Raw genomic sequence first — 13,328 nt, forward strand, 5'->3', positions numbered from 1 at the left:
AGAGAGAGAGAGAGAGAGAGAGAGAGAGAGAGAGAGAGAGAGAGAGAGAGAGAGAGAGAGAGAGAGAGAGAAAGGGGATTTGACGAGAGAGCCTTGATCTGATAGAGGGGAGAAAAAAGATTCTAGAAGCGGACTAAAAAGATAAGATCTTGCAAGTGGGGAATCTCTTCCGAAGGGTCGAAAACCACCAACAATGAATGACGGGACAAAAGGAGGATTCGATGAGAGAGATAGTATGACTATGAATATGAGAATATGAGAATATGGAAAAGAATACAAAATAGAAGTCGACCAACAGGGGAATTGAGGTTCTTTAAGTAGGGAAGACATCGTGGGGCGTAATCCGCGGACATTCCTTGGAGGATCGCTAAGACCTGCTTTTAGGGATCGAGGGCTTCCCCTAAGTACAGGTGGAGGAGAGATGCCCGCGACGGCGTCACCATCCCACTCCACCCCCTCAAGTTTTTATTAGCAATTTTATTCATTCTTGTGATAGGAGTGAGATAGGACGGGATTTTACAAGGTCGTTGTTTCACGTTTAATAAAGTGCGGGAAACGAAACGGGTATCATCATTATGGCTATGACGTTATCTATACATTCCGTGAAGGGATTATCGATCATGACTGATCTTTACAAATACACTCAAGGACCAGACGGCCCCAGAATCAGCTCCCGGAGGATCGCATCCGCCTTGGGCGCTTCCACGCGGCCCTTTTCGCCCATGCGCATCATCTGTCCAACAAACCAACCCAGTTTACCGAGTTGGTTCTTGGTCCGGATCTGCTCGACCATTTGCGGGTTTTGGCTGATTGCTGCTTCAGCCAACGCAACGTATTCCTCTCGCGAGAGAGGCCGAAGAAGCAGGTTCTCCTCTTCCAGTAATTGAGGAATCGCCCGAGTGTCTCCGTCGAATACCATGGCCAGCACCTGCTTGGCGGTAGGACCGGTGATTCGCTTTCGCTGGACTTGATCAATGATCTGAGCCAGAGATAGCGCAGAGACTCGTTCTACATCCCAAGGAAGGTCCGCTTTAGTCAGAAGGCCCCCAAGCTCGTGAAGAACCCAATTTCCGGCAACGCGTGCCAGGCCCCCACGGCTCTTTGGATCCTGGTCTTGCTGCAGATCGTGCAGAATATCCACCACGTCCTGGTAGTACTCCAGCCGAGCTCCATCCTCTAGCTCAACGAGCGGCTTGGCGTCTTCAATCGAGAGGCCGTACTCTTTACTCATCAACAGCCCAATCAACTTGTCCGAGGAAGTCGGTAACGTGTTGGCCAGTTCCGACACGAGATCAGCCCCGATGAGTAGCGGTGGTAGATCCGGATCTGGCATATACCGGTAGTCCACTTCGCCTTCCTTGCCTCGAAGTTTCCGTGTTTCCGTGCTCCCAATCGTCCAGCCACGGGTCTCACCTTCCACGACCCCACCACTTTCTAGCACAGCAATCTGGCGGTTCTTTTCTGCAATGATGGCATCCTCGACAGCCTTGAAGCTGCTCAAGTTCTTGATCTCCGTGCGCTGACCGAGACCACCGATCCCGCCATACTGATGCGCACCCTCGACATCACCCCGCTGACGGATCGAGACATTCACATCGGCTCGGAGACCTCCCAATTCCATACCGGTGGTGACTGCGCTACACGATTGAAGGATTGCCTGAATCTTCCGGACGCACGCTGCAGCCGTGGCGGGCGTGTGGATCTGGGGCATCGTAATGATTTCGACCAGGGGGTGGGATACGCGGTTAAAATCAATCAGCTGCGTGGAGGGAGGGTACTCCTGTGATTTGGCCGTGTCCTGTTCTAGCTGTACCTGCTTAATGCCGATGCGAACGTGATCACCATCTTCTGGCGCGATCCCATCGTAGCCGAACAAATCGACATAGCCGTTTCTTGCAAAAGGTTCTGCGAGGGTTAGCCCACGGTCACAACTCTGGAGCAATTTTATATTCACCATAGTATTGTGTAATTTGGTATCCGGCTGGCTGGTCATGATAGAAGTAGTGTTTCCGATCGAATCTGCTCACAGGCTGAATATCACAGTTCAGAGCGAGGGCGGCGCGGAGGGCAGGTAACAGAGTTGCAACTTGGAATTCCTAAAGCAGTTCAGCCTCCACTGATTATCGAAAATCTGATCTCGAAAACTAACCGGCTGACTGCCTGGGAAAGCCAGGTCAAACAGCGCAACATTGGAGTTGGGTAGGTCGGTGGATGATGTCGGAGCCCCTGGGTCGAACCCAAGTCAGATCCATGCTTGTCATAAAAAGAAAGTTGTGATCGCACGTGAAAATAGCTTATTCTCGGTATTCAACTGCGCATGAATCTCAATGCCGACAGTGAGCTCCCATTTTTGTCGCGAAGCCTCCTCGTTCTCCCTTCTCTGACGCTTCTCGGCTTTTAAGGCCTTCGCATTTTGTTTGAGCTGCTTCCGTAGTGGTACACGGTCCTGCGACTCTAGGGCTGACGTCTGTAAACGCCGAATCGAACTAGACGGATTCGTGAGGGTGGGCAGTCGAGAGCTATGGGGCCGGGGGCATGGGGGACAAGGAAGAGAGCGGGCGGCTCGAGTCGATTGGCGCAGCCAGGGGCGGAGCATATGGGGAGAGACGGAAGTGTTTTTATGGATAAATAGATGGATGTGGATATAGTAATCTCCTTTCGGAGAAGTGGGTGTTGGAATAAATAAGAACGGGTCAATGTTCAATTTACTGAGAGAGAAAAACAAAAGATCAATATGGTTGGATCCGTCAGGGAAGGTTAAGAAGGCGGGAAGAATGTCTTGTTTGTCCCATATCCACCTGACTGCCATACATTGTACTGTAGTACACAGTACTACTACTAATCTTCTTGTGCAGCTAATCATACATACATAAGTACATACAATGGAATTATTACTCTATCTTATTGAACATATATATATATATATATATATATTAGTGAAAGAAATGGTTTGCCGATGACGAATCTCTATCCATCAATTAAATTAATTTACACCCAGAAGAATGAGAATGAGGTAAGCCAATGCAGTGCAGCCAACACATCGGTTCTTGACCCGATGATATTATTACTACTTATATATTCTATCTTCTATATTTGAGCGCTCCTCTTCTATACCCTTTCTTTTTCTTCCACTCGAACGAGATTCTCCGCGAAGAATAAAATCACTAAAAAGAGAGAAAGAGAGAAAGAGAGAAAGAAAGAAGTGTCTCCCTTTAACCGGATTGAGTTTGGACTCATCCGATGATCTTCAACATCCAAACCATCCACAAAGTTCAAACCCCACCAAAAATAAGAGTTACTAGTATGTGAGGGTGGCTGACGGTCAAGTTGGATCTATTCTTTGCTTTCGGTTTAGCCCCAACATGATCACTTTCTTCTTTGGGGCGGAATTTGAGATTAATCTATTTATTGAATACGACTAGTTGCTGACGGGTCATCCTCTCAGTCCTTCTGTTCCCGATCTACGCGCAAGGGCTTCGCTTGTCGGTATGTATACATCGGCTCGTCGATAGACTCTATCAGCTCCGATTTGACGCCCACGCACGCGCTGTCTGTGCTATTTGCTCCCGTGAAACTGAAAAGAATTCAAGCCTACATTCTCTATCCTACATTCCGTCGAAAGTGATATCCATATTTTTTTTCTCTACTGCGAGAGCGGCCCTGCCCTCTCCCTTGTTATGTCTCTTGTCTGTTAGCCCCTCCGAAAAAACATTCGTGGACTGTGTCTGTCCGCATGACTCCATCATTTCGATGCTTACGGGTCACGGTCTACAAATGAAAAGTTTCTCCTTCAAATTCAACTCGACCAAGTCTTCTGCTACTTCCCGTCTGATTGACAATGTTGCTCTATTCAGGATCCAGGCGCTCTAAGAAAGCTTCCAAAGATGGCGGCAATAAAGCGTCTACAGCGTCAGTTGTCTCTGGGAAGTCCCATTCTACTTCAAAAAGCTCGCGATCTTTCGTAGACGCCGCCACGAAGAAGAAGAGTACCCCAGAGCAGCCCACTGGATCAAAGGGCAACGTCTCAAGTTCCAAAAAGGCGCAGAATACACAAGCTGCAAGAAATCCTACTTTAAAAGCGGCTGAACCGGAGAAGAAAGTTCCTGATGTGTTCGAGTACCTTGAATCGGATTCCGACACTGACTCCGACGATTCCTACGTAGAGGAGGAGGAGGATGATGATGATGATGATGCCCCCAACAGCAACCCAACCAGGTCTGGTGGATCGTTCAAGAATCCGCACGTCAGACTTGCGCGCCAGACGAACATGACAGTGCAAGGCATGGGTGCCCCGAGTCGAACATCATCTGTACGATCGAAAGGCTCAATGGATTCCTACCAAGTACCCGGTCTGCTTGAATTATCTACGAAAAACAGCACGGCTCGGCGCAAAATGTCCATGGAGGGTTATCTGACAGAGGAGTCGAACAACTCCGACAAGCGGAAATTGCGTCTGAGTCCAATGCCAGAGTCTTACGAGCCCTCTCGAGATCCCACATCTTTCCATCCTCCATTTCCCCCGTCCCCGCCACAAAGCCCTGAGGAGGATCCCCACCGTATCAACAGGAAGTCAAGGCGAAATACAAAATCCTCATCCATTCCTTCCGGCTATGGACTTCTCAGCTGGCAGCTGAGCTCATCAGTGGACAAGGAAGAGCCATCTCTTCCCCCGCTTTACCGACGATTTGAAGACCTAAACCACCGTGTGCTCCTTCATCTCCAGGATGAAATCGCACAGATGGAAGAGGAACTGCACGTATTAGATGAATACGAAGAAATGCATCGCGTAGCAACCGCAGAACAAGAAGGGACAAACATTGTACCTGCTTCAAGACGCATGGATGCCCAAGCACAGGTCTTTTCATCCCTGCATTACCGGCGGGAAGAGTTGATGGCAGCATTAGTACAAAAGACCCAGCAATACAGTGAGTATCCTGAGACGAAACACAGACAGCGTTCCAAATCTAACCAAAACAAGATAACGCCCTTAGTGCATATAGTAAAGTCATCCAGACGCTCCCCAGCGCGTCGGATAAAGATATCGACACATATCGCACTTGGATGAAAGACAATGCCCCCGTCGCAGTCGCCGAGACCCGTTTCCTAGAGCACAACAAAGACCTCATCTCTCTCACCATGCGATCGACATCCAACGCCGCCTCTGCCTTCTCGGCGATCATCATCGCTTCCGCTGCTATTCTCCTTCCACTGCTCGCCTTTAGCATGATCGCGGAATTTTCAGGACGTCTTCTCGTCGTCGCGATGGTGGGCGGCGCTGCGTCTGCGATTGCGTCCAATTCTGCAGCCAGTGCTGAGAAACTCGTTGCTTCTCACGATGGGTGGAGAATTGCTACATTGTATGTTGCTATCCTCGAATTCCCCTATGAAGAACTAGAAGCCTAACTGTTTATTTGCAGATATTTCGGATTCATGACCATAGCCGCAATGTTTATACCTTGAGTGGGGTGATCACGAAAACATGAAAAGTGGTTGTATGATGATTTACGAATTAGCAGTGATGAATTTATGCCTTCTATTACTCATGTTGATTAAGTACTAATATTTATGGAACGGGGACTGGTCAAAGGTGGCGTTTAGGATACTGCAGGTGGTTCCGATGGCAGACAATCTAGGGTTTACTAGGGCCCTCTCGGCTTTCTTGAATATCTCGTTACAACCCCGAATAAGTAGTACTTGAAGTAGAACTTGCAAATAAACTAATACATAGCATTTCTAAGTGAAAAGCGTGTAGCCACGAAAGTAATAGAGACACTCCGCCCACGAGAAACCAGACCAATCTTGGAATCAATCCGCGCCATTCGCTGATCTCCACCTCATAAGGAGATGGCAACAGGGTTCGTCAAAGGGAAATCAGAGCAGCAGGGAATCAACACGCCTACACACACCAGCCAATACTCGTCGCAATATTGTTATAGATGTAACTTCAGAAGAGGAGCCAAAACCGCTCTTCCTTTCTCATTCTCAAATCTAATGACCCGTAGCTTTGAGAAATCAAGAGAATATAATGAATTAGGGAACGGAAAGAAGAAAACGACAAGAGGGGCAAAGTCACAAAGGGTCAAATACAAATCATAAAAGTGTAACACCATTAACCGAGGCTTCCTTTTTCTAAAGACAAGGGTGAACATAAGCATGGAAAGACAGCTCCAAAACGTCGATGATACTCGCTTGACTCATGAAGGGACCGGATTGCCGTTCTGTTTGTTACCGGGTGTTACGCTTCGATCCTGAGAGCTGCCTTCGGTTGGTGGTTGTGGTGTTGAGCTCTGTCTCGCGTGAGCAGCAAGTTGGGTTCTGTTCCTCTCCATCAGTGCGGCTTGTTCAGCGGCACTTCGCGCGTAAGTCATGGCAGCTGCTGAGTTGGAATATGCTGCTGATTGTGGAGGAGCTTGGTTGGAAGGATAGTTGCCGTATGGCGGAGGTTGTTGTTGCGGTTGCTGTTGCGGTTGCTGTTGCGGTTGTTGTTGCGGTTGCGGTTGCGGTTGCGGTTGCTGTTGTGATTGTTGTTGTTGTTGTTGCTGCTGCGGTATGAACCGCTGCTGAGGGTTATTAGAGCCCGGCGTCATGTATGGTGTTCGTGGAGCCGCATATGATGCTTGCTTCTGAGGAGAAGCACTGCGCCCAGCTGCGTAGGAAGCGTTGTATGCCCCTGGTTGTGCGGGGCGCGGCGTGTAGGGCTGTGGCGAAGCTTGGGCGGCCGGCCCTTGCTGAGCCGAGTACGAAGCATACCCATTTTGTCCTGGTCGCTGGAATTGCTGATTGAACTGAGGAGTGGGCTGAGAGTATCCCGAAACATATCCGGGTCGTTGTGAAGGTGTTGTTGGTGGCCGTGCTCCGGCGTATTGTTGTGGATGGCCTGGAGTGTATGGTCCGGAAGTTGAGGGCTGCCTTCCACTATAGTATGGCTGTTGAGTAAAGCCACCCTGCGATTGGACCCGAGGGCCAGAACTATATGCCCGCGAATTGTACCGCGATGGCGTCGAAGTTCGATTCGCAGCACCACTCATTGGGGCCATGGCCGCGCTTCGCTCCTGGTGCGCTGTAAAGTCGTCCTTCTCCATGGTTCCCCGATAATCCGGGTTCTCGATGACGATTTTCTGGCTTATATTCAGCTCGTCCAGCTGATCGCCGTTTAACTTTGCAACTGCATATGGAGGTAAATTGGAAATGAGAGCCGCCAGACTTGACCTCAGTGTTTCATATACACCCAGCTCATCTGTAGAAGGGGTGTCTGGACTCCTCGAGTCGGACTCTGTTTCTCTAGGCTCGGGGCCCTGAGTGTTCGGGGCTGAGACGTCCAAATTGCGGATTTTTTGGTACGAGCTCAAAGTCTCCAGTAGATCAGAGATATCATGTAATAACCCATCTACATCTCGCGACTCTGCCTCTTCCTCTTTATCTGCTTTAGAGGCCTCGGAACAAGTAACATTATCAGCGAAGTCTTCGGGCTTGAAGTTCTTTATCATCTCCTCCAGGGTACTTTCGTCTAGTTCACCAATATTGCCTGGCCGTTCTGACGTCGTCACTTCGGCAACTTCTTGATATGGTATTGAAAGCAAAGTCTCTAAACGTCTTGCACCTCGTTTGCTCCACCATACCAAATCCTTCGAGTTCGCCTGGACAACGGCACCCGAACTGTCGAATGAAGGAGCGAATGATGAGTAAACACCTTGCAAGACGGACGAGTCCTCATCAACACACAGTGAAGGATCATCGGTATACTTCTCGTCACTTTGCTGTTGAGACTGATGTTTATCACGGCGGTTCCAATAAGACGGGGACGATGTGACCCCACCATACTGGAGCCACTGACCAGAGGGCAGGAGTGCAAGGCAGTAATTATTCCGATCTCCTCGGAAAACTTTGAAGTCGGTGATGGCCTCAAATGGGTCGATCCAGCCATTAAGAACACTTCGAGAGGTGGACTTTGTTTTGCGTGGCATTTCCAATTGAGGCAAGGTTGACCGAGGCGCAAAAACTTCCCCAAAAGTCCTTTTTGGTTCTGCTGGCTTCTCATCAAGATTGTACGGTTCAATCTTCGTGGTCGTGATACCGTTTGGTAAGCCGACTTCACGTAGTGGCGCTTGCACCTCCACATATTTCTCTGCTTTCGGGTCGTCCGAAGGCAGTGGAACCTTGACGGATTTCTGTAAACTCGAATATAGTTGTTTGGGATTAGCTGGGTTCCCAAACAGCGTCAAGACGAGATTCTCGTTCCGGGTCTCTACATTGGAGGTGTTGGATTTCGCCGGGGTCTCTGCATCCTCCTCAGATGTCTCTGCCTTGATGTTCGACTGGCTCGTGTGTGCCTGACGAACGAGACTGTTCAAAAGTTTTTTAAATGCCGCGATACGATTGACTGTTTCGGTCACAGGCGACCCATCAGCCTGGAGCCCGCTCGCCTGGGCTTTATTCCTCTCAATCACAGCAGCCGATGCTTTCTCGATATCACTCAAGAATTCCGACAGAGTGTTATAACGATTCGAAGCGACTCGGGATTGTATAGTGAAGGCTTCGTCTTTTTCGCCCGAGACTTTCGCGCGCTTCGAACGGGGCTTCGCTGGGGATGACGGCAATGGACAGGATAGGAGTTGAAGATCCGTATCGTTTCTTTTTTGAGGGTCAGCATCTGAGTGCGAACGCGAACAGATATATGGAGAGAGAAGTAAGTAGAACCTACTTGCTCAATATTTCAACGAGATTACGCAGAGTTTCCTGTAGCTTGATCTTTTCCTGGACTTGCGACGCAGACGAGCCAGCGTCTTGAGCGACTTTGTCATCATGACTTGACACACGCTTTCGTTTGGCAGGTGTCGCCAACGAAGGCGGATCCGGGGTGGTAGCATGGAGATCGCCATTTGTGGTCGGAATGGAAGCTGTGCCTCCGCCTTCGTCTGCGCTCATGGCTCCGGAGTCGCGCCGTTATTGCAGTAATCCTTTGACGCGAGAATAAAGGGTCTTTCCTAATGTACAGCGTATCGCACCTGGAGCTACAAGCGCGCAGACTTGGTCCTAACTTCGTGAATATAAATTGACGTGGTAAACCAGAAAAAAACCACGATTACGACCTTAAACAGAGAGGCCGATGGTCGAGTGTTCGTTGATCTCCGAAGCGGATGCGCCAATAGTTACGAGACCCAGCAGAGAGAGGGTGCGCAACCTTCAAGATAAAATCACGTATATCCAACTCCGCAGCGATGAATTGCAATGAACGTGTTTCTCACCACGCCCAGAATCAATTCAGCCGAAGAGGGCAAAAAAAGTAAAAACCTAGGAGGAATAATGTCGGCACCCGTAACAATAGCAAGGCGGGAAGACAGGCAAAGAGGGAGATGTTCCTCATGCGCGCCATGCCAAAAGCGCAACTCGTGACGATCCGTCACGTGACGTATACTTTTTTCCCATGGACCAGGCCGACTGGCTGCTTCTCTAGGTTGACCTGCTAAGTTGCACTTGAGCGAAGACGCACCCTCGACTCTCGTCCACCGGTATTAGAGTTCGTCGAAGTTACTCCATGATCATCTCTATGGATGTCATCGGTCTTCAATCATGTACCGAGCCGCTCGAGGGTTTCCTCTCTGAGAGCGGCGCACTTGCTCAGTAGCCGTGTATGGCCGAAGGTACCGATTAAACAACCCCGGGCAAAATATTCTTTAGTGCTGTATTAACATGTTTCTCTTCTTCAATTTTAAGGAGCTGTATTATAATAGCCTCACATATCCAGGGTACCTGACGGCGCTTTCCAGTTCGTCTGTTAATGTGTTTCTCGGTCCTCGAACGCTGTCACGGTCTCTAAGCTCAGCCGGGACCTTGATTTCTCCTCGATACGAATCCTCGCGTGACCAAATACATCGGGTCGGACATGATGATCAGCACGCATCTTGTGAGTTCTGGTGTGGGTTGCGGCTTCAGTCTCAGTTAAATCAATCCTATGTGCCCCCTGGCCCAGTCCGTGAACAGCAACAGAGAGAACAGAGCTCCAAATCATCAGCCTCCGAACAGACCCCGTCAAAACCGAAATCTTTCACACAGGAGGCCTCTAAATCAACGCCATTGCCACCTACTACGAATACGTTGATGAGCCGGGATGCGCATGGCAAACGGCCACGTGAAAAACCACAGAATGAATTGCATAACCCCCGAAGGAAGTCAAAAAAGCTTGCTGTTTCCTTCAATCCGACCCCAACCGAGTATTTAATTGATACCTTGCAAAATGTTGTGCATCCTCCTGATAGTACAACGCGTCAAAACTGGACGTTTACTTCGAGAAATCCCAACGACCGCCTTATGTCTCCTTTAGACAGAAGACAAAGGATCAGATTCAAAATTGAGCATAGAGTCTCGCTCCAAGAGATTGCTGCAGACTACATTTACCATGTGGATAGTTTGCTAGACCGGACGGGTGAAGAGGGAGTCAAAGGAAAGTCTATAGAACTGGATGTTGCTCTGCGAAAGGTTTTTCTTAACAAAGAATACCGTAAATATTTAAGAGCGCGGCAGTATTCAGTGAAAGATGTGGTTTCATGGGCATGGGTCCTCAAGAGCCGCACCCCTTACGAGGCTATCCTCCGGGTTTGCGCGTTAGAACTGCAGTCAGATCCAAAGGAAAAAGGGGGCTCTGCTGCTCGAATTATTCCGCCTTTCATACCTCTTCTTTTGTTGCGGCAGGGCCTTGATACTAAGTCCTTCCGTTTACTCCTCATTTATTCGCTGCGCCTAATCAGCGGTCAACCACATTCAAAACTAGGTACTCCATTGGGTTCTGCAAAAGATGACAATTTTTTCGATGAGCTTCACCTATCCGACGACGCAAAGCCCTTGATAGATCCTAATACCTGTGCCACATTCGTCGTTCGTTTGCTTCATCATGCTCGTCAACTGTGGCCGCAAGCACAGCTTCCTATTGTGCGTACGTTCGCATTTTACCTTACTCTCCTGGAACCAGAGGGGGCCGGTACTATGGCATCAGCGACACCGCGAAATGTCCAGGTGCTGGCTGGGAAATGCAACACATTCCTTCGGTTACTCTCGTTGCCCTGCAGACAGGGACCTTTCACTTCGGCTTCAATACAGCAGCAAGCACAGTTCGAGCTTCTTAGAGCAATGGCCAGAAACCAGCCTGTTTTGCCCGTCACGCGTCGAGGGTACCAAGGTATCACCGCGGTACAGCTAGCTCATAAGAAAACTTTAGCTGAGCGGCAATCCGCAGAATTAAAGGCCCCATCGTGGCCGCCATGGAAGGAAGAAAAGCTAGGTCTTGACTCTCAGAGAGGAATCGAAGGATTGAGAAGCCGTGCCATGCGGGTGATGTCTCAGATGAAAGAAGCAGGTTATGCTCATAGTCGCTGGGAGGAAGTGTCCAGTATCTTCGCCGGATGGGACACAGACAAAAGTCCTACTATTCAAACAAGGACCCTAGCGCGCCAGCCATGGCGTCTGCGTGGACGTATTGGAAATGCGGACCACCATACAATCTGGGAAGCTCGTATCCGGGCTACAAGGACTGTGCGAGAAGCTTGGGCCTGTTTTCTGTCGTATCGAGATCAAGGCTTACCTCCACGCGGGAGCATCTACACTGCAATGGCTGAGAAATTGATTTACCGACGAAACGCATTACATACCAATTTCGATGAAATGAGCCATGCTTTGCCAGGTGATGCTCTGGAAACCTTCCCAGAACCTTTGTCTGCACGGGATTTGATTTATGTGCATACAGAGCCACCCACGTTAGACGAGCTCCTTGCACAAATGCTCTCCGAGGGGATCCGACCGCAGGCAAGATTCCTTTCCCTCCTGCTACGATACGCGCCGACCTTCCGATCTGGTCTAGATTACCTAAGCTGCAGTGATTTGTCTAATGAGCAAATCAGAGCTTTGTGCACCGTCTGGTCACATAAGTCCGTCTACGACGAACAAAGTCAGAAAGTTGTAAACGAACTTCCCGCACATCTTTTCTCAGCATTCGTATACTTCCTGTGTAAATTCTCGACCTTCGGTGAAATGTCAGCCAGACATGCGAGAGATGCATTTCCGATCATTTTGGGCAGTTCGCAGATGGCCAACGGGGAGACATCGACCCTTTTTTCCCAGGATGAGTATCTAGGAAATGGAAATGAACATCGACACCCGAGGACTTTAGCACACGCAATCGAACTGCTTAGAGTACGGCATTCCCGGTCCCCTCAAGCGTGGGTTTTTGTGTTATCGGCTTTGAACAAAGACCGCGTCACTGGTCGTTTTAGCAAGATGAATCGAAACATCCAGCGTGTTGTAGCTTGGCACGAAATGTTAGAAATTGCAGGACGGATGGAGCATCACGATATCCAACTCGGCCTGCAGGGCTTCCAGGTTCTATGCAGCGGGTTTTCACGAGCGGTAAACGCTGGGATCAAGAGTCTAGATGCTGTGGAAGAGGCCCTGGAGGTTGTTGGTAATGCTGCAAATCAGGGAAAGCTGGCATACATAGATCTTGCCTGCCCGCGATTCGAGGATATGGTTCAGTATGGTCTGCGGGGCCTCAAAGACCAATTTGACCGACTTGTTCTTCCAGATTTCGGAACTCCATCCTTGTTTGCGTCTGGCAGATTATCTTCTGAGAATGTGACTGTCGCCCAAGTACTTTTGCCACCATTGCTTCATGTGCCTTCTCCTGCCGTCCTTCACGCATTTGTCAGATCATTGGGATTAGCTGAAGATTACGATGGCCTCCTCAGCCTTCTCCGATGGATGTCTCAGTATGCGACGCCCCTTAAAGAAGCGTCCGAGGAGCACTTGAACGGTGGCATCATGATGCGACGCACATTAGTGGCAATGCGCTTATTTCTCGAGGGATATCGGGAAAGGCAGTCTTGGGGATCACTCCATTGGACAGCTTCAGCTGCACAAGGGCGTGATTTAAGGGGATCTGAGCATACAAGTGAGGTGTCCCCCAATGATTCTGAGAGATTGTCATTCTCGGATCCGAACCTGCAAGAGGCATATGACATAGTCACGGCAACGCACACTTGGGGCCCTTGGCCTAGCGACGAAGAAGTTCAGGAATATTACGCTGTTCATTGGGAGGAGCATGAGGCACAATGATGGAGCATCCAACAATTTTGTACATTAGCTGTATATATACGTATTATAGATCGTGTGGCGTTTCAATATCATCGGATGATACCCTTTCATAGCTGACTTTGAAGAAGAGACTCAGAATGGTAGCGCTTATCCGCGGTAAGAATTGGGGCCTCTCGGTGGATGGTTTCCCCGCAGTTGCTGGAGCTGTTCAACAGCTTCCCCACACTTCCGAGCTTCTTCAATTCATC

General features: G+C 49.4%; 4 protein-coding genes across 4 annotated transcripts; 2 read left to right on the forward strand and 2 right to left on the reverse strand.

Moving 5' to 3' along the window:
• Positions 1-643: 643 nt before the first annotated feature.
• Positions 644-2,596, reverse strand: BDV27DRAFT_155562 (glutamyl-tRNA(Gln) amidotransferase subunit PET112; the record flags this gene model as incomplete). The annotated part of the gene is made up of 4 exons (XM_032072173.1): positions 644-1,905; positions 1,955-2,096; positions 2,150-2,226; positions 2,284-2,596. 4 exons carry the CDS (start codon positions 2,594-2,596, stop codon positions 644-646), a joined length of 1,794 nt encoding a protein of 597 aa, XP_031929881.1.
• A 1,242-nt stretch (positions 2,597-3,838) lies between these two features.
• BDV27DRAFT_143299 (uncharacterized protein) lies at positions 3,839-5,460 on the forward strand (the record flags this gene model as incomplete). Its single annotated transcript, XM_032070069.1, has 3 exons — positions 3,839-4,925; positions 4,979-5,357; positions 5,418-5,460. The coding sequence occupies 3 exons, from the start codon at positions 3,839-3,841 to the stop codon at positions 5,458-5,460; spliced, it is 1,509 nt and encodes a 502-aa protein (XP_031929882.1).
• A 685-nt stretch (positions 5,461-6,145) lies between these two features.
• On the reverse strand, positions 6,146-9,059 carry BDV27DRAFT_85459 (uncharacterized protein). Its single transcript, XM_032077783.1, has 2 exons — positions 8,702-9,059; positions 6,146-8,631 (listed from the first exon to the last, which is right to left on the reverse strand). Exons 1-2 carry the CDS (start codon positions 8,923-8,925, stop codon positions 6,195-6,197), a joined length of 2,661 nt encoding a protein of 886 aa, XP_031929883.1. The 5' UTR covers positions 8,926-9,059; the 3' UTR covers positions 6,146-6,194.
• A 426-nt stretch (positions 9,060-9,485) lies between these two features.
• On the forward strand, positions 9,486-13,152 carry BDV27DRAFT_124801 (uncharacterized protein). The gene is made up of 2 exons (XM_032066173.1): positions 9,486-9,641; positions 9,715-13,152. The coding sequence occupies exons 1-2, from the start codon at positions 9,552-9,554 to the stop codon at positions 13,099-13,101; spliced, it is 3,477 nt and encodes a 1,158-aa protein (XP_031929884.1). The 5' UTR covers positions 9,486-9,551; the 3' UTR covers positions 13,102-13,152.
• The last annotated feature ends 176 nt before the right edge of the window (positions 13,153-13,328 follow it).

Source organism: Aspergillus caelatus, assembly GCF_009193585.1.
Source record: "Aspergillus caelatus strain CBS 763.97 unplaced genomic scaffold BDV27scaffold_45, whole genome shotgun sequence".
Taxonomy (NCBI): Eukaryota; Fungi; Ascomycota; class Eurotiomycetes; order Eurotiales; family Aspergillaceae; genus Aspergillus; species Aspergillus caelatus.

What these genes read in the sequence shown, in the direction of transcription:
- BDV27DRAFT_85459 (XM_032077783.1), bottom strand. Translation starts at nt 8,925, where the DNA reads ATGAGCGCAGACGAAGGCGGAGGCACAGCTTCCATTCCGACCACAAAT. An exon ending in CTCGTTGAAATATTGAGCAA is followed by an intron (nt 8,632 to 8,701) that starts GTAGGTTCTACT and finishes CCCTCAAAAAAG; the next exon opens with AAACGATACGGATCTTCAAC.
- BDV27DRAFT_124801 (XM_032066173.1), top strand. Translation starts at nt 9,552, where the DNA reads ATGTCATCGGTCTTCAATCATGTACCGAGCCGCTCGAGGGTTTCCTCT. An exon ending in GTAGCCGTGTATGGCCGAAG is followed by an intron (nt 9,642 to 9,714) that starts GTACCGATTAAA and finishes TTCAATTTTAAG; the next exon opens with GAGCTGTATTATAATAGCCT.